Source organism: Myotis daubentonii, chromosome 6, assembly GCF_963259705.1.
Source record: "Myotis daubentonii chromosome 6, mMyoDau2.1, whole genome shotgun sequence".
In the NCBI taxonomy this organism is placed as follows: domain Eukaryota; kingdom Metazoa; phylum Chordata; class Mammalia; order Chiroptera; family Vespertilionidae; genus Myotis; species Myotis daubentonii.
In genome coordinates this window covers 75,252,934-75,274,385 of record NC_081845.1, presented here as the reverse complement: position 1 = coordinate 75,274,385, position 21,452 = coordinate 75,252,934, and the positions used below count along the sequence as shown (strand labels likewise).

The 21,452-nt window shown below is 36.8% G+C and overlaps 1 protein-coding gene across 1 annotated transcript in view; it reads right to left on the bottom strand.

Moving 5' to 3' along the window:
• The window catches only part of BMP5 (bone morphogenetic protein 5), a 122,714-nt gene that overhangs the window by 34,112 nt on the left and 67,150 nt on the right, over positions 1–21,452 (bottom strand). The window contains exon 3 of the mRNA XM_059701348.1: positions 6,496–6,644. Coding sequence (XP_059557331.1) covers positions 6,496–6,644 — 149 coding nt within the window. The remainder of the gene's footprint in view (positions 1–6,495; positions 6,645–21,452) is intronic.

Genomic DNA, 21,452 nt, shown 5'->3' with positions numbered 1-21,452 from the left:
AGCAATTTATCATCACACATATCTCTGGGTGTTCATTTCTATTGCCTTCATACCCTAGATCAGAATTTATTTAAAAGTTTCCTACCCATAATCATTTTATTAACCAAAGTTATTAGACATGAGCCTAATAACAGCACTGTCTATATACTCTGCTGCCAACTCAAAGTGTAAGAACATATGTTAATAATCTTACTTTTCTTTGGTGGACTATCAAAACCTCCACAATAAGATAATTGATCCTAAATTAAAGGAGTGCCATCAAGAGTAAATAAAAAAGCCTCTGTGAACTACTCTCTAAACAACTGAGCATGAAGACCAGCATTCCTGTCTTACTATATTCCAGACCCTATCATCTAATACAGCCTCACACTGTCCTTATAAAATAATTACTATGGCATTCATTTTATAGGTGCTGTAGCTAAATATGAAGTATTTCGAATGAGTCAACATTTGAATCTAACTTTCTTAATGATATCTTCTTATAATTATATTTCCAAAATGGAACTATCTATTCTATTTACTATACTTCTTATTTAAATTAGGTACCAAAAATTCTAAGTTACCTGTAACAATGACTAAAAAATTATTTAAATTAAATATAATGGAATTTATATTGGACAGTTATATCTATGAAATATTTTTTTTCTCGATTTGGCTACAAAATTTAGTAAAACTTTGATATTTCTAACTTTAAATCTTAATTTTTAACTTGATATGTTTGGAAATTATGCCACAACTTTGAAGAAAAAATGGATTTTAGAGTCTTATTTTAAAAAGAACTTTATAATGTTTTTTGGACATTAAACAATACCTTTACAAAACAACATTTTGATGACTTGAATACAAATGAATCAGAAACATACGGATTGAATTTTCCTTGACGTATAAGTGGGTTTGAATAGAGAGAAAAAATAGTCATTGGCAAAATTCATTCTGAGTATTGCCAAACCTAAAATGTCTGAAAACATACGATTGTAAAAAGACATTCTAATGATCTCAAAAAATACTATATTAGTTTTTCCATCTCTACATTATTCTATGAACTCAAGTTTGAAAAATAATTAATTTACTTAGAAGGTTTACACTATATAAAACATCAAACAATGGAAAATTATAGTGTTTAGAGTATAAACCCCTCTTAAATTCTAGATTATACTGCTGTTTAATAAACCCTATGTCCATATATGTGTAAATGATAATAATTATAGATTTAATAACCATTTTAATAAAGTCCTAATAAGTCATATAATTTAGGGAATTGAAAATCTAACAATAAATTATAAGACAGACGTAAGCCTACTTATTTGCTATTAAAAGAGAGTACATATTCTATCATGTAGGTTTATTAATCACTATAAGAAAGTTCTTGAGCACTTGGAAACTGATTTTGCACAATTGGATACCACTACTTATCTGGAAGGTCTATATTTGTCCATTAAAAAGCCACATCTTGTTTGTTCACTTGCACATATGTTTGCTTTATTTTGATGAAACAAGTCTATGAAACTCAGAATCATCTATTCTGCATTAAAAACAAAACAAAACATCAATAGAATAGTTTTAAACTCTCATGCCAAATCCATGGCAGTCCATTTGTCAGATTTCTAAAAAGAATATTTCACAGACTGACGTATTTTCCACAGGTCCTCTGAGAAATCATAATGCTACTTTTAATTTCAACAGCCTTTTGATTTCCAAAATATATTTAGGTCTCTGCAATTTTTTCTTTGCAGGAGCAGGATAAACAACATTGAATAATATTCATCACTGACTTTCTCCTCACCTTATGATTGAAACTTTTAACTACTGCACTGTGGTTTGCGGTACCAAATTCTCCTCCTGTGTTATACCAAACTGGTTTGGTTAATAATCACCCAAAATTTACAGTGTGGAATGTCCTTTGAAGAGTAACATGTTCAGTGTCAGGTGTCTAAAAGAGCCTTTTAAATCACAAACTCATTCAATGATCATTCAAGACATGTTTTTAATACCTACACCCTGCATTGTACCAAGCACCAAGGGTGTGATTGTGAACGAGAAATACACATCCCATGACCGCATGAAACTGATATTCATTCCAACATGTAATCACGATGGTGTTGCTGTGATTGATTAAAGCAGCAAGTCTAGTTCTTTTATGAAGTGTGAGCAAGCTACAGAATATATTATATGTAAGTTATATTTCATGTTCCTTCCATGATTTGTCTCCAAATCACTTTCCTAATAGCATCTGCAATCATATTTATGCATGAAAGTTGTTCTAGCCAACTCTGGACTATTGACTTTTCCCAGACCATACCATGCCATTTCCCCAGTCGATGTATTTACTCACATTGTTTCCTCATGCAGGAATGAATTCTCTCCTCCGGGTCTCACCACCACTCCATATACCTCCACAACTCCTTTCCACCTCATCTCCATTCCTTGCAATCTTACCCAGCTGACCTAGCTTAAAAGTCATCTGAACCATTTGGACTCAACCATCTCTTTTCTGTTTTCTTATAGTGTCTTGATTGTACCACTATTTTTAGCATTTATGGTGTCTTATTCTTTTTACAATTAACTACAAATGTCTGTCTCCCAAGTTATATTGTCCTTCAACATTTTATCTTACATGTATAAACACTCAATAATTCTATGTTGAACAAATAAATAAATAAACGAATAATAGTCAATGAACGATTCTGAAAGCATGCTTTTCTGAGTATCATTCTTTTATAACTTCTAGTTACTTTTGCTAAGAAATAAACATATTTAGAGTCCACTATTACAAATAAAAGATGATCTGTCTGCCCTTTTTGAAGCAATATCCCAATATCATGTTGAGAACATCAGCAGTAGTAATGAATGGAGCAGTAATAAGTGGAAGCATCTGGTAATCCATATTTATAGAGAAATGTCAGTTGTATATTCTCCATGAGGTTGCAGTTAATAAAATTAAGGTACTGGGAGGGTCACTTGCATTCCTAGGGCTATACATGCTCCACCTCTGGTTAAAATCTGTTTTAAGCATTGCTTAAATGAGAAAAGCCAGATTGCCTAGCACATTTAGCCATTTTAATATTTTCACATTAGACAATATTAGAGAGACAAAGAATATGAACAAAATGCTGTATATATCAAACCTTACTTTTAAATAAAGAATTTTGGAACCTTTGAAAAAAGTGAAATGCTTAATAAACCCATAAATAATACAACAGTAATTTAAAGTAAATTTACCCTTAAAATATAAGAAAAATAAATTAAGGAAAGAGGGGAAACTCAAAATGCAATGTAGTTCTGGCAGAGAAAAAGATACATTGAAAGCATATAGAAACTAAATTACATAGATAGTAAAGGAAAGAGAACCAATATAACAGGAGTGAAAACACAAAAGAGAAATTTCAGAATTTTCAAGGGAGTGGGGAAGGGATTAAAAGGAAACAGGCTGATCATATTTCACAGATCTCTTGAGTTGTTTAGTTAGACATTTCAAGCATAACCCCAAGGAAAAGGCTGGAAGAAGCACATATCATTAATTTATTTTTTTGTTTGGACCAATAATGGGGAAGAAATGACTGGCTCACTCCCACACTACCCATTTCCAAGTCATACTTCTGATCATAAATGTACAGAAGTTAAACATTGTAAGAATTTTTGGAATATTATATAAATATCTGCTTTCCTCGGTTTACATTTATAATGCTTGAATACTGAGAATCCATAACACTAATCCCAAAATCATAATTGAAAAATAACTCATAATTCAAAATCTTTAAATTGTTTATTTAAAAAATCAGCATTATAATTAAAATCTATGGAATGTATGGGTTGGGGGGGTCTAAAACTTGTCTATAACACTTTCAGCAAAAATATTGTGTTTCTCAATCAAGATCTGAGGTGCATGAAACCTTCACTATACTAACTCCAAAATATACTTAATTTATGGCAGACAACCTCATTCCATATACAAAACCTTGGAATGACAACATTGGTTATAGTATTACTAGAGGCCCAGTGCATGAACATTCATGCACTGGAGGGGGTGTCCCTCAGGCTGGCCTGCCCCCTCTCACACTCCAGGAGCCCTCAGGAGCAGGATGCGACCCAGCAATCAGGGGAAGGAGATGCCCCATCACACCTCTGCTGCTGCCACTGCCAGCAGCGCAAGCCTCAGCCGGACCTGGTTACCTGAGCCTCAGGCGGCCCTGGACAGCTGGGCAGCCACCATCCAAGGCTGCCTGTGCCTCAGGCTGGCCCTGGATGGCTGGGGGACTGGGAGACTCTGGAGGCAGGCCCACAGAGCGGCCAGGCCCCCCTGGGGGCAGGCCTGGCCTTGCCACACACCTGCCACCCCAGCAGGGATGAGGGACTGGGTGCTGCCATCTTGTGGCTGTGGTTGCCGCCGTTTTTGAGGGTGTGGCAGTCAATTGGCATATTCCCTCCTTATTGGCTGTGGGCACTGCCATCTTTGCGACAGCATGAGGGTCAATTAGTATATTTCCTCTTTATTAGATAGGATTCTTGGGCTGTGAATTTGCCTATAGGTATAACAATGTAAAGTCCTGTGGCTTACAGTAATAGACCCCCTTGCAAGAGACCCAAGACAGCCCCATCTTATGCTTAACTGTAGTTCAGTAAACAAAGCAAGGAGAAATGAGTGAGAGATTTTACAACTCATGTTTCTATTTCCTGATCCTGCAAAAAACTAAAATCAGTAAAACTTAATAAGGCATGTTCTCTAATTATCATCCCTTTGAAAACTACCCTCCCTAAGGCTGACCCTAATATTTTCAGGGTGTGGGGCAAGATCACAATGTAGTCCCACATGGTAGATTTCTAAATATTTAAAAATGACTAATCAAGCTAAAATATCATTACAGAAATTATGTTTTTCCTGCTACTATGACAAATAGAATTTTAAATAAGGTCAGATTTGAACATACAATTTTTTCAACCCTTTGAGTGATCAAAGGCCAACAACACTCTGATTAAATTGGCCTTGGCTCCCCTGACCTTTGGATCAAATGTGCCCAGCCCCCTCTCACCACAGTCTGTAAATTCTTTTCTATTCATCTGAAATGACTACCCTTCCACAACTTCTTTCCCTAATTACATCTTCCTAATCTTTAAGATTGTAGCTTGAATTCTCTCGCTGTTCAATACTCAAGTCATTCAGGCTCTTCTTAGTGTGTAGTGACAAACATTCATCAAAATTCTTATGTAGTTACTACCGCGTGCCTCATCAAGCCTCATGAAGCCATCTCTGCATTATCTAACCATTTCATCTCTAGCATCTAGCCAAGCACCCAGCACATGGTTGCTCAATAAATTCTTGTGAGCATAAGAATAACTTCTGGGGTGTCTTAAAAATGAAGATTTCTTACTGACCCCTCCCATAAGTGATTCTGGAACTGTTGTTTTTGACCAAATATTATAATACTAGAAGTCTGGTGCATGAAATTTGTGCACTGGTGGGGTTGTCCCTCAGCCCAGCCTGCACCCTCTCCAATCTGGGACACCTTGGGGGATGCACAACTGCTGGTTTAGGCCTGATCCCTGCAGGATAGGTCTAAACTGGCAGTCGGACATCTCTCTCACAATCCAGGACTGCTGGCTCCTAACCACTCACCTGCCTGCCAGCCTGATCATCCCCTAACTGCTCCCCTGCCTGCCTGATTGACACCTAAGTGCTCCCCTGCTGGCCTGATAGCCCCCAACTTCCCTCCCCTGCTGACCCAATTGCCCCCAACTGCCCTCCCCTGCAGGCCATCTTGTGACAATGTGGGGGCAGCCATTTTGTAATGATGTGGGGGTGGCCATCTTGTGATGACGTGGGGGGTGGCAATTTTCTGATGATGCAAGGGCATGAGGGTCAATTTTCAAATTACCTCTTTATTATATAGGATGTTAAGACCTAACTCAATATTATTTTCTTTGTGTGTGTGTGTGACTCTTTTGTTCCATCCCCAGCCTCTCTTCCCCTATTAGTAGTTATTATTAGAACTACTAATAATTATTACTAGTTCTTTTGTTTGCTTAATTGGCACCTTTTAAAATATATATTCTTTGTTATTTTTAGTCAGGTTTTGAAATACAATTTACACATGGTATTACTCATTCTGACTTAATGTATAGTTCTATGCATGTTTACAAATTATATAGTTTTGTAACCACCACCATATCAAGATATAGATCCATAGGACCTTGTATACAGTTTCTTTTGGTCTTATTATATTACATTATTTCTGCTTGCGTACACATTTTCAATACAAGATTACAAACTCCTTGAGAGCAGGAACAGTACCTACTTCTTTACCGCTCCACCTTTGACAATAAATGCATATTGAGTAAATGTGTTCATAAATGGATTAACTAATTACTATACTGCACTATCCTATGGAATACACTACCTTGCACATCATAAGTATAAAGAACATATTGGTTAAATTGAACAAAAAGCTATAATGTGTCAAAACCAGCACCACAAAAAAATACATGAAATTCAGTGCTTACCATCTCCTGTTTCTGCACAGAGTTGTAAGCCCAAATTGTTCTGTGGATTAATCACCCAATGATTGCTGGTCACAGTGATATCAAAGACAAGCCAACCCACATCTAAAGCCTGGGCCTTTCTTGTGTCTAACAAAAACAGATCTGCATCCCTGAGGAGAAAAAGAACAACAATAAAAAAAAGTTATAGGTTGGAACGAAGACCAGCATTTCCTATACTTAAGTGAAAACATTACCAAAGCACTTTTTAAAATAACAGGAGTTAATTAAAGAACAAGGGAAACAAGCAACTCAAGTGATGAGTAATAAGATACAGAACCTTTTTTACTGCTAGACTCCTAACCCAAACCTGGTGCAGATTAGTAATATCTGAAAGTAATTTTCATTTTCCTGCTCCTCACTGGCCTTTACAAATTGACTTAGTGAGCTTGATTTGGTCCCTGATAATCAGTGTTCCCCAAAACCACTATCTGTAAGTAGCTCTCACTGGCAAGTTCACAGGCAAGGATTAAACTGAGTAGAGACAGAAGTGAAAGTAGTTCCACTGGTTTGGATGAATGTGGATTCCTAAAGGAATCGAGCACAGAGATAGTTTTCCATTTGTTTCTATTTTCATTATAAATTTTCCCATTTTGTTATACATATTTTTACTTCATTTTCCATTTTATATAAATTATTTTATGGATATCCAAGGTCTAAGAGCGGGTCAGAGAATGCACTATTGAATAAAGGGGTAAATTCCATGAATTGAGCAAAAAGTTTACCCTGAGTTGCTTTAATATCTTCAGCATGTGTAAGTCCCATGAGGACAGTAATAGCTATAAATATGAACTTGTATATTTTAGAAAAATCTCCACAATGTTTCTTTTATTGGTATTTACCAATCTTAACTTTAGCATTAAATTTATAAATGTATGAATATTGGTTTAATTATGATGAATTATTTTATTTATTCATTTCTTACTATAGGCAGCCTCTAAGCTAAATGTCACATATTTCTGACATTTAATCTTTACAGATGCTCTGATGTAAAGATTGAGGCTCAGATAGGTTAATAGTAAAATATTGGCACTCCTTCAAAGCAAAATAGAAATAATTCTATTGTGCATTTTTATGACCTTTTATACTGTGATGAATCTGTTAAAGAGCTTATTATTTATGTGAGGAAAAATCAGAACTATGGAATAATAAGCTATGTTAAATACTGTTTAGTGCATTTGCAATCTATGTGCACCATAGAAGTCATTTCAAAGATGACTTACAATATGTACAAAGAAAATTTTGAATAAAATCAAATCATGCAAATGGTAAATCTTTAGATAAAATGCTCTATAGTTAAAAATGAACCAATTTTAACAGAAGTGAAGAATCTCAGTCAATATTTTAGAAGCTTCATCTTCATTTTTTTATTTCAACTTGATTTATGCCATTCTCCCATTAACCTGGAGAAGATACTATGGAACTTCCATTCTCTTTCACAATTTTAATGATAGTGTTTACCAAAGAAGGGTTGCAGACACTTTTTTTACATCCCAAATGTGACTCCGTTGAAGATACCACAGACACAGGACAAGCATGTACCACAAAACAATAAAAAGTTTCAAACAGTTCCCCACTTGAATTTAAGAACCATAATAGAATGCCAAATTCTCCCTCTTCCTCCTAACTTAGAAAACCCACCAAATAAACAAGCTTGAAGAAAAGCTTATCTTTATAATATTGAGATATTTAGTATCTTTAAGATTATAATCGTAGGATATTAACTTAATCATATTAAGTTAATAATGAAAGTTTTAAACAAAAGAAGGAGTCATGCTGTATCTTGGGAATATCAAAGTGCTACCTGTGTCAAGTCTGCTTTCATTTAAAACATGGTAATAATATTCTAATAAATACTGCAAAGCTTATAACAACATTCCTTGGATATAAGTAAACCCTTGAAAAACTAAGGGGTAAATTTTGACAATAGTTTCAACTAGTTAAAAATATCCTATCTAATAAAAGAGTAATATACAAATTGACCATCACTCCAACACAAAAGATGGCCACTCCCATGTAGACACAAGATGGCCACCACAAGATGGCCAGCAGGGAAGGGCAGTTGTGGGTGATCAGGCCAGCAAGGGAGGGCAGTTGGGGGGGACCAGGCCAGGAGGGGAGGGCAGTTGGAAGCAATCAGGCTGGCAAGGGAGGGCAATTTGGGGTGACTAGGCCAGCAGGGGAGGACAGTTAGGGGCAATCAGGCCAGGAGGGGAGCAGTTAGGCATTGATCAGAGAGTGGTTAGGGGGTGATCAGGCTGGCAGGCAGAAGTGGTTAGGGGCAATCAGGCAGACAGGCAGGCAAGCAGTTTGGAGCCAGCAGTCGGGCCTAAATGGGCAGTTGGACATCCTTCGAAGGGTCCCAGATTGGAGAGGGTGCAGGCTGGGCTAAGGGACACACCCCCTCCCATGCATGAATTTCATGCACTGGGCCTCTAGTCATTAGATAATCATTAAGGTGGTATTATTTTTAAATTGTTCTACTTTTCGAGAAAAAGTAATCCCCAAACTATCTATGTTCATGTCTCAAAACTGTCAAGCATGTCTATGGGGAAAATAGTTCCAGTTTTAATAGATATATCTAGCAAAAGCACCAATCAAAGAATTCAAGCAAGCCCTAAATATCTGAATTTCAGTGATGCAAATCCAAATTCATTGGAAGGTAAATCTAAGTAAATAGTATGCTTTGAAAAATTCATATATTTGTCGTTCACCTCTGGAAGGTTATAAAGGTTTGACTGCTTTCATAAGCTTCATGGTTTCCTATTCTTGACCAAAGCTACTTTATTTTTTACTTTTTTTAAAATTTTAGTTTGACCGCATGTATTCTTTAATTTCTCCTCTCCTATATAAGAAATCCTTCTAAATTACCTACAGACAAGACACTATGCTTTGAGAGAATCAAGTCTATTATTAATAAGCACAATGTCAATAATTCTATAATTTTCTCTTATGTAGCAATTTTCACACAGCATCTTAAAAATAAATCTCACAAGTTTTTTCTTTTGAAGTATAAAATTACTTCACTAAGGAATAGCACTCATCTCACTGCGAACAGTAGACTATACTAAATATGTACTATAAACAATATAAAGTAAACTTGTTAAAGTTGCCCTATCTTACCATTTTTACCTGACTGTTTTTAAAGAGAGGGGAGGGTAAAATAATGAAGGGATTAAGAAGTACAAATTGGTTGTTACAGAATAGTCATGGGGATATAAAGTACAGCATAGGACTATAATCAATAATATTCCAATAAGTATCTCACAGATGGATGTGAGATTTATCGAGATGACCACTTAGTTATATAATGTCTAATTACTGGGGTATACACCTGAAATAAATATAATAATGTATGCCAACTGCAATTGAAAATAAAAAATGATAAAAGACAAAACTAACAATAATTTAAAAATAAAATTAGGGCAATAAGAAAAAAATATTAATGTATTTAAAAATTATGCAGTAGAGAGAAAGTATATATGTATAATATATTCATTTATAGCAGAAGTAAATACATAATATAATTTCTTTATATTTTGTGCTATCGTAAGAATGAAATTAAAGTCTGCATTCTAGCCAATAAAAAGTCCATTTACGTGGATGTAAATAAGCAAATATTTCATTAGTTTCCTAAGGCTGCCTTAACAAAGTACCACAGGTTAGTTGGCTTAAGCAACAGAAATTTATTGTCTCAGTTTTGGAAGATAGAAGACAAAAGTCAAGGTGTTGTCATGGTTGGTTGGTTTGAGGACCACGAGGGAATAATTTATTCCAGGCCTCTCTCCTTGGCTTATAGTCATGTTCTCCCTGTATCTTCCTACCATCTACCCTCTACATGTGTGCCTATGTCCAAATTTTCCCCTTTTGTAAGGGAAACAAGTTAGTTCTCCAAACCATCATGCAAAAGCAGCAGCCTTATATAAACTGTTTAATTGGGTCCCATAATTGCAGAGTCAAGTCACTGTGGTAAATACCTTATTCTTTTTCATTCATAAGTAGAGGCCCGGTGCATGAAAATTCATGCACTGGAGGGGAGTCCCTCATCCTGGCCTGCCCCCTCTCACAGTCTGGGAGCCCTCAGGGGCGGGAGGTGACCGGGTGATCAGTGGAAGGTGACGCCCCATCACACGTCTGCTGCTGCCACTGCTGGCAGTGTAAGCCTCAGCCGGCCCTGGTTACCTGAGCCTCAGGCAGCCCTGGGCGGCTGGGCAGCTGCCATCTGAGACTTGCCTGCACCTCAGGCTGGCCCTGGGCGGCTGGGGGGCTGAAGGGACTGGGGGACGCCAGAGGCAGGCTCACAGAGCAGCTGGGCCTGCCTGGGGGTGGGCCCGGCCTTGCCACGTGCCTGCCACCCCTGTGGGGCTGAGGGGACTTGGCACTGCCATCTTGTGGCTGTGGGCACAGCCACCTTTGAGGGTGTGGCAGTCAATTAGCATATTTCCTCATTATTGGCTGTGGACGCTGCCATCTTTGCAATGGCATGAGAATCAAATAGCATATTCCCTCTTAATTAGATGGCATGGCTTGATTTTCCTCATCAAACACTAACTGACAAGCTCCCTGGTATGAGTTGTATTATGTCCTCCCAAAATATATGTGGAAGTCCTAATTCTTGTAAATGTGGTCTTATTTGGAAATAGGATCTTTACAGTTATAATCAAGTTAAAACCAGGTGTTAGGGTGGGTTCTAATCTAATATGGCAACTGTCCTTATAAGAAGGAACAGATCCTTGGCCGGTTTCTCAGTGGTTAGTGCAGGGCTCTGGGACCAAAGGGTACTTACCTCAGTTGCAATAAAGGGCATGTACCTCAGTTGCAGGCAACCAATCAATGTGTTTCTCTCACATTGATGTCCCTCCCTCCCTCCCTCCCTCCTTCTCCACTCTCTAAAAAAATAAATCAATGGAAAAAATATCCTTGTGTGAAGATTAGAGAAAAAAGCAGCAGAAAAAGACACAGAGATAAAAACACACCATGGAGACAGTTATATGGAAACAGAGATGAAAATTATGTTGACACAAGCCAAGGAACTTCTATGGCTACCAGAAAATGGAAGAAGCAAAAAAGAATTCTTGCTTATAGGTTTTGGAGGGACTATGGCCCTACAAACACCTTAATTTGGGACTTCAAGCCTCCAGACGCTGAGCTTGGCTAAGATATGAAGAAGTGAAATACTGTTGAATTTGTGGCCGTGGGAGAAAACAGAAATAAGTAAAGGGATTTTTAGTTAATGCAAGAAATATGAGGATATTTACAGGACACACTTAAATTCATATTTATAAAATAGAACATTTTGCATTATTTTAACACAAGAAGAAATATGTGTGGATAACACTGGATGCACCAAAATAAGTATCTGCTTTGTCATCTCTCTATGACACTGTCCTTGTATTTCACATGTAAAAGTTCTTTATAAATTAAATCACTTCTTGGCAAGGGAATAGGATAAACTAACATGCATTGGAAGGATGGAAACCCATTCATCTTTTGCTGAAATCCGTTTTATCAAGGGTACTGTATCGCAGACTTGTGGAAATATATTATCTTGCTTGTTTCTAAATATGATTAGCAAACATTTCTCATTGGTATTTTCTTGCTTACCCAGAAGGTATAAGACTCATGGATCCTTAAAGAGCTTCATTTAAGTTTATCTTTATAAAGCAAAGAATCACAGAGTTGGAGTTGGTATCTGTTTAATTTTAACAATGACTTGCTATACTTGGGCCTTGCTTGATAGGAGAAAAAAAAATAAGTTACTTTCCTGAGTTTCTGTTTCTTCCTCTTTAAATGAATATTAAGATAATATTGAGAAGGCAAGGTGAAGGCGGTGGCCTTAGGCTCCAGGGTGCTGGCCCCCAGCTGGCCCACTTGAGGGCAAGCACTACATGGAGCACTTTGGCTGGGACAAGCTGGAGGACAAGAATCTGTGCCCAGTGAAGGGCCCCAGGCTTTCCCCTCAAGTTCAAGAGGGAGCAGGCTGGGGAGTGGCCAGCTGGCCTCAGCCCCCAAGGCCTGGCTGAGGGAGACGGGGAGGGCAGCCCACCTGGAGTAGAGCCTGGTGGCAGAGGCCGAGGCTGAGCCACATTGAAGAAGAACAAGGGCAGTCAGGGCAGCGCGCCCAAGGACAAGCACTAAGGCAACATCATGACCACCTAGAAGAGCAGACGCTCATGACGCTGTTCAAAATGCCATTATAGAAAAACAAAAACAAAGAAAGCCCACAAGAATGGCCAGTGAAGTGGGCCACAAAGTCCCCTCTCCTTGCCTGCCCAGCCTGCTGCCTCCCAGCCTGGGTGGGCTACTCTCTCAGGTGGTCAGAGAAGCAGATATTCAGCCTGTTAAAGTTGTCTGTAGTTAGGAAATAAAACCTTTCAAGTTGCTAATCATCATCATCATCTACCTCAGCAGTCTATGGCAAGGAGAAGAGGATACAAATATAAAAATGCTATATAAATTACTATAACTGCAATTTTCTTACCAAAACACATTTATGGCATTTAAGTGTGTATGTACGTTGTATGCATTATGCTTAATGGAAAATTAGGGCCAGAAATGATATATGCACCCAGCCAGTGTGGATCAGAGGTTGAGTGTTGACCCATAAATCAAGAGGTCACTGGTTTAATTCCTGGTCAGGGCACATGCCTAGGTTGCAGGCTCAATCCCCAATAGGGGATGTGCAGGAGGCAGCCTATCAATGTTTCTATCTCTATATCCTTCTCCCTTTCTCTCTTTCTCTAAAATCAATTAAGCAAAACAAAAGAAACGATTATGCAATTATTATTGCTAAAAGTCATTAATGACCCATAGTTATAAATTTTGGATATAGGAATTCATTTATTTCCCTTAACTTCAGTAACATTTATTGATACATATGACATAATAAAACGTTGTCTCTGCTCAGCAGTGTGCCTCAGTGGTTGAGCATCAACCTATGAACCAAGAGGTCATGGTTTGATTCCCCGTCAGGGTACATGCCTGGGTTGGGGGCTGAATTCCCAGTGGGGGGCATGCTGGAGTCAGCCAATCAATGGTTCTCTTTCATCATTGATGTTTCTATCTCTCTCTCCCTCTCCCTTCCTCTCTAAAATCAATCAATTAATCAATCAATATATATATATTTTTTTAAAAAAAACTTTGTCTCTAAATTCAATAGAAGAAAAACTTAATTTGAAAACATCAAAAATAAGTCAAATTATTTATTTAATAAATAATAAAAGAATAAGAGAAATATTCTTTGGATTGTAATAGATTTCAATTATATGTACACTACATATGTTTGTACACACAAATACATATTTATATAGAGAGAGAAAGAGAGAGAAAGAGAGAGAGAGAAAGAGAAAGAGAGAGATTGAAAGAAAACAGTTCACCATGAGTAAAAACATTATGTAAACATAGCCAAGAAAAACTTTGAGAAATTGTGTGGAAGATACATGGATACATTTTAGAGGAAAAGTTGTACTCCTCCATTTTCATTAGAAATGAGCCTTTCAGCCCACAGTGACATCGCCATTATCCCCAAATTTCTGTTATAACTATTTCACCGCCTTCCCTCCCCTTTTGTCTTCTAAGAGCTTACTACGTCTAGTAAACATGTACCGACGGCCACCCAAGGAGAGGCCATCCATCCTTCTCTGTGTCTTTGACATAAATATCGCCCTGCCATTTAAGGAGCTCGATTGGAGCTCTATCGCAAAATGCATTAGCAAGGGAATATTAATTAATAAAGGATATTCTCTGGAGTTTATAATGTCAAAAGTTGCTCTCTTGAGCCACTTTAGCTTAAAAGTGTAGGAGTCAGCAATTGTGACAACCAAAAATATCTCCAGACATTGCTAAATGTCTTGTGGGGGCCAAGTCACCCCAGTTGAGAACCGCTGAAATTGAGCATGATCCCAGCACAATTGAAGAAATGCAAGCTGTGCTTGTGTGCTGTCCCGTATACTTAGAGCAAACGTCATGGACCATCTGAGTGTCCTGCTCTGCGGCACCGCTCTCCAGAGCCCACGGAATTTTGCTGAGTAGAAATTGTCAATGTACGTTCTGAAGTATGTCCACAGAAGAATCACAAATCTTAGAGCAGCAGGAGGGGGGAGATGATGTAAATATGAAGCTGACTGTGAACTGGAATGATGACAGCTTAACTAAATATATCCAAGTAGTAAGGGTGGCTAATGACATCGAGCAAGCTAGCTTAAAATGTTTTTACAATGGAGTACAGACATTTATATTCATAGCAGAGCATTAGGAAAAGGTTGAGTTATGCATAGCAGATTTTCATTGGGGAATATATAAATACATATATTTGTGAAAAAATTAATTCAAGTAAAGCACTTAGCACAGTGCCAGACACATGGTGAGTGCCCGCTAAATGGATAAGTGCTGGCTGCTATACTTTGTAGTAGTATTACAGGCATTGATCATTTTATTTGCATTACTTAATTTTTTTATACATTTAAACATTTTAACACTTAGGAATATTTCTTCTAGGATAGAACTCTCTCTTCTCTCTCTCTCTCTCTCTCTCTCTCTCTCTCTCTCTCTCTCTCTCTCTCTCTCTCTCTCTCTCTCTCTCTCTCCAGTTCTTACTTATCTCAAAAGACCCAACTCAAGAGTGAACTCTCAGTGGCTACCCCTAAGTCCCTGACCCTCCCACACGAAGAATTAATTTCCCCTTCATTTGTGTTTCCACAACACTTAGTGCATACTTACATCATAGTGCTTAGCACTTTGTATTATAGTTATTAAAGTCTGTGTTGAGCAGGCCCACCACAGCTCCAGCCCTCGGGCTATGAGCTTTTGAGATCTTATTTACTAGGCCTTATGCCCCTGTGCTTGCCACATGGTAGGCATTCAGCAAAGCATGCCGAACTCAGCTGAATTATCTGGAAAATTCAATCATGTGGAAACCTCATTTCCCAATAATGCCAGATATATGAGGTGTGACTGAAGAGCAATGCCTTCTATATAGAATTTGGGGCTGTCAGCCTTTATGAAAAGATTAAATAAGTGAAATGATGCAAAGTGTGTTAACTTTTGACCAAGAAAAATAAAGATTTGGATAAATATCAGAACACTCCTTTAAATTGCACACGTTTAAATATGAGTAAGGATAAATGGGGGAGGTGGGAGATGGTAAAATAAAATATATAATTTTAAGAGAATTAAGCCTCACTGAGATAAATAAGTGTGAAAAGAGATGACGTTATGGTGTGTGTTTTTTCTTATTTGATTACATAACACTGTCAAGGAATTCATGGTTAATAGATCCATGTCTTTACTATAAAATATACCTAAAAAACATCAGTTTAAATTACTGCAAGGATTCAAAATACACACACACACACACACACACACACACACACACACACACAGATTGTCAAGCATATTGCATTAAAGAGTACAGTCTGCACTGACCTTTCAATTATTTCTGATTTTAATACAAAACACTAAATAGATAAGATCCATGAGTTTGAAGACAAATGTTTTAACAGGTGACCCTAGCTTTAAAAATGGCCAGAGGTACTAGTTTCTTCTTCTTACCTCAATTTTAATTCTTTTTTTTTTTTTTTCTCAATCCTCATCTAAGGAGTGAGGATATTTTTCCATTGATTTTTAGAGAGAGTGGAAGGGAGGGGGGAAGAGGAGACAGAGACACAGAGAGAGAGAAACATCAACATGAAACACATTGACTGGTTGTCTCCTGCTCTAGTCCCAACCCAAGCAGGACATTGAACCTGCAACCAAGCTACATAGCTGAAATCCAACAAGCTGGAATCCAACCGGTGACCCTTAGGTCCACAGGCCCAATGAGTCAAACTGGCCAGGGCTATTTTACTTCTTTATTTAAGCAATGTATGAAAGCACACATAATCCATACTGCACAAATAATAATAACAGTCAGATTTTAATATTACTTTTATGAATTAAAATTCTTTCGGTTTTGCCCAGCTGGAGTGACTTCGTTGGTTGAGCATCATCCTGTGTACCAAAAGGAAGGATTAAAAAATAAAACATTTCAGTTTTAACTGTGATCACATGATATAAAAATGAAGTATCTTTCATCTATTTCTCCTCACTTTCAGAAAATTGAAGTCAAGGTTCCCAATTGGTAGAAATGTTTTTCCATAGAATAAAGAAAGGAAAAACAGTATTTATTTCTCTTCATTTTCTGTGGGGGGAAAATGCCTTTCATAGCTTATGAAAAACTAAGAGTAATTTATTTTTAAATCCTGATGTTTGTTTTGTTTTTTATTTTTAAGCCTCTCTTCCTGGGAATGTTAATTTATAAAGTAATGTGTGGTATAAAGTTGTTTCATTACCTCTTCTCTGAACTATAACTATGCATATTTCTGATTATAAAAATAATGTTCATTGTAAAAATTTAGAAAGTACAGAAAAGGGGGAAAAATAAATTTTAAAGTTACCCACAAGTCTGCAATGGGCACTTGATTTTTCCTTCCAATCTGTTTTCTACATTAATTTATTTAAAATTAATATAATAATGTATATAACTAGGTTTCTTGCTTTTGGTCAGTTAACATTACAGTCTGAGCATTTTCCAAGATTATTAAATATTTTTATTTTATTTATTTATTTTTAATATATATTTTTATTGATTTCAGAGAGAAGAGAGAGAGACAGAAACATCAATGATGAGAGAATCATTGATCGGCTGCTTCCTGCACGCCCCACACTAGGGATCGAACCCATAACCCAGGCATGTGCTCTTGACTGGAATTGAACCCAGGACCCTTCAGTCCGCAGGCCAATGCTCTATCCACTTAGCCAAACCAGCTAGGGCAAGATTACTAAATATTTTTAAAACATAAGTTCTACTTGGTTTATAAAGTATAGCATTTCCATTTTCCAGGAAATTGAGTGTAACTTTTTCATCTTCTGTTTGAAATGTGTTCGCAAGTTATGCAATTGTAAACAGTAATATTGGGAATTTTTCAAAATAATATTCTGTACAATGGAAAGAATCTATTCAATCTATGCCTCCTAGAATTTGGAATGGCAAAGCAAGAGAACACCAGATGAAGATATACATGTACTTTAGAAGTCATTTTTCGCCGAAACCGGTTTGGCTCAGTGGATAGAGCGTCGGCCTGTGGACTGAAGGGTCCCAGGTTTGATTCCGGTCAAGGGCATGTACCTGGGTTGCGGGCACATCCCCAGTGGGGAGTGTGCAGGAGGCAGCTGATCGATGTTTCTCTCTCATCGATGTTTCTAACTCTCTATCTCTCTCCCTTCCTCTCTGTAAAAAATCAATAAAATGTATTTTAAAAAAAAAAGATAGTTTTTCATCTCTGAAATTTCTCTAAAAAAAAAAAAAAGAAGTCATTTTTCAAAAATGTAGGAAAAAATTTTAGAAAAAATATCATTAAAATCTTAGATCTTAGAGTAGATTTAAACATGCTAAAATATGTGAGTGCATTTCTATGAGACATGATCTGTATATTGCATTGTATATACATTTGAGACCCATATGATCTTACTAACCAATTTTACCCTAATAAATTTAACTTAAATTTTCTTTAAAAAATGTCAAGACTTAGCCAAATTATACCCACAATACTAAAAAAGCATATTGAGCTTTAGCTGGTTTGGCTCAGTGGATAGAACTTTGACCCATGGACTGAAGGGTCCTGGGTTCAATTACAGACAAGGATACATACCTCGGTTGCGGGATCCCTGGCCCCCTATTGGGGCTCATGTAGGAGGCAACCAGTTCCCGTGTCTCTCTCACATTGATGTTTCTCTCTCACTGCCTTTCCCCTTCCCTTCCACTTTCTCTCAAAATGAATGGGGAAGTATCCTCAGGTGAGGATGACCCAAAACCGAAATAAAACAAGCAAACAAAAGCATGTCAGTGTAGTTGTAGAAAAATGAGAATAATATTTTTTATTGGTATAATTGGGAAATACCGAAGTTTCAAGATACACAGTTGTCCCATTTTTAAGGGAAACTTAATTTCCCAAAACTAAAAGTCTGATAAGCTAAGCATCAATACCCGTAAATACTCCAAAATGTATTATTGATGAAAATCTGCATGGATTCATTCAGAAATAAATCTATAAACAACTTTGAATAGATTCTTCTATTAGTCCTTATTTTCATCATTGTTATCATGTCTTAAATTATACAATTACATACTTAGAAAAGCTCAACGGGTTAGCTAGTTCAATGGATAATATTAAAAAATATCCTGAAAAGATAGAACAATGAACCTAAATAAAAGGGAGGAACTTTAATTGTGATCAATGTAAAAGCCTGTATATCGATTTAAAAAGTCAGTAAATATAATCCATAGTAGATAGACACCTGATGTACCAATAGTTCTTATAAAAAAAACCAATAATACTTTGTATGTTAACCATGTACAAATTCAACATGCATAAAAATATAATGTGAATGACCAAAAATAAAGATAATTCAAGAATTTTATAATAATGTTAATGGAAGTACTACTCCAGTCATGGGTAATAATTATTTCAAAACTTTAAATCACACCAAATAAATATATAGTGCCAGGGATAAAAATAAATAAATAAAACAAAATTACCTATGACTATATCTCTTTTTTAGGAGTTCACAGTTGAAGTGGGGAAACAGACAAAGAAATATATTTGGAGTACTGTTTTCAATGCTTGTCACTTTATTTTGGAAGATGCATTTTTAATTATTTAGCATTAAAAATAATGTATTATAATATGCCAGGTCCTGTCTCTGAGAAAACCAAATTAGCATCCTCATTTCATAAATGGAACCACTAGATTGAGGTCTAAAAATAAACAAACAGAAAAACAGCAACAAAAACCTCACAGAAAAATATCTAGAAAGTGTTAAAACAGATAAAGGAGCATAGAACTTTCTGACTTGGAATTATTGCTCTTAGAATAACATTGCATATCAATCAGTATTTGTTATTTTTTGCATAATATATTTTTCACATTTTTATTACAGTGTACCCTGCTGAATCAATATTTCATAGGATAGTAAGTATTTCACACCCAAAGAAAAAGATTCTGCAGCCAAATAATTTTGAGCAAGACTAGGTTTCTTTATTATAAAGCCTTTCCAAGACTTTATCTGATATGCATTGTGACCCCTAGAGGGTGGTCTAACAGATTTTTCTCAAATGCATTTGATCTCAGACTCTTTATTTTTATTCACTGACTTTTGTGAGGGGCTTGTGTTCCAAGAAACAACCATTGGGAAACTCTGGCACTCCAGAAGACCAAGAAAAATCTCAATGTCAGGAATTGGAAATCCTATATAATAAAAGCCTAATATGCTAAGCATCCAACCATTCCTTCAACCATTCGACCAGTCGCTATGATGAGGACTGACCACCAGGGGCTGATGCTTCGACTGGTAAGTTAGCTTGCTGCTGGGGTCTGGCCAATCGGACTCAGCAAGTCAGGCCGGACATGACCTGGAACCCTCCTGTGGTCCCTCCCTGGCTCGAATCATGCACAGGTGGGATCCCTCAGCCTGGCCTGTACCCTCCAGTGATGTCGGAGAGCCGATTTCAGCATGATCCTCACAGGCCAGGCCAAGGGACCCCACCAGTGCACAAATCTGTGCACCAGTCCACTAGTACAAAGGGGCCTTAAAGGAGACATGATACCTGTCTTTAAATCTTTGTCTTATTAAAAAAAAAGTACATAGTATTTCACCAAAGGGAAGATCTATATCTAATGAATAGAAGCTACCAGAAATAGATTTCACCTCAATATAACATTTCAATAAGTTAAAAGAAAATGTAAAAGCTGTCCAACAAAGGTGGCAAATCACCTGTAAAAGGTGTTCCTAAGCAATTTCGTGTGAAAGGTTTGAAAACTGATAAGCTCCGTGTTTTACTCTTTAATTTGATGGTTCATTTGCAGTAATTATCAACTGAGATGTCCATACATTTAGTATTGCAGATTTTCTATTCACATTTTTGTACCATTTTGAATTAAACATTTTAGAAACAGAAGCCATAGGAAAACTGTCAGACCTATTGTAAATATGATGTCTTACATCAAAACGCAAATAACGTTCTACAGATTTTCCAGTTCTTTGTTATTCAATCTAGGAAGGTTATATCTTTCTAAGAATTTGTTCATTTCTTCTAGGTTATTAAATATGGTGGCATATAGTCTTTCATAGTACTCTTGTATGATCCTTTGTATTTCTGTGGTGTCAGTCATAACTTTTCTGCTTTTATTTTGATTTTGTTTGTTTGAGTCTTTGCTCTTGTTTTCATTGGTGAGTCTAGGGAGAACCTTGTCAATTTTATTAATTTTTTCAAAGAACCAGCTCTTTGTTACATTATTTTTTGTATTGTCTTTTTGTTCTCTGTTTTATTTAATTCTGCTCTAATTCTTACTATTTTCTTCCTTCTACTGATGTTGGGCTGCATTTGTTCTACTTGAGATAGGCCTATAATAATATAAGCTTTCTTCTTATTACTGCTTCTGCTGCATCCCAAAAGTTTGGTATATTGTATTGTCATCCTTATTTGTCTCTATGTATCTTTTGATCTCTTATTTCTTCTTTGACCCAAAGCAATTAATTAAAAAAAAAAAAAAGACATGCCCAGCCGGCATTGCTCAGTGCTTGAGCATTGACCTATGAACAAGGAGGTCACAGTTTGACTCTTGGTGAGGGCACATGCCTGTGTGGGTTTAGTTCCCAGTGAGGGGCACGCAGGAGGCAACTGATCAATGATTCTCTCTCATCCTTGATGTTTCTATCTCTTTCTCCCTCTTCCTTACTCTCTGAAATCAATAAAATAAAAAATTAAAAAGTAAAATGTTTTTAAAAAAGAGAGAAAATAAGATGAACAAACAAAAACTCAGAAACACAGACAACAATATGGTATTACTATAGGGAAAGGGGGCTGTGGAGAAGGTAGCAAAGGA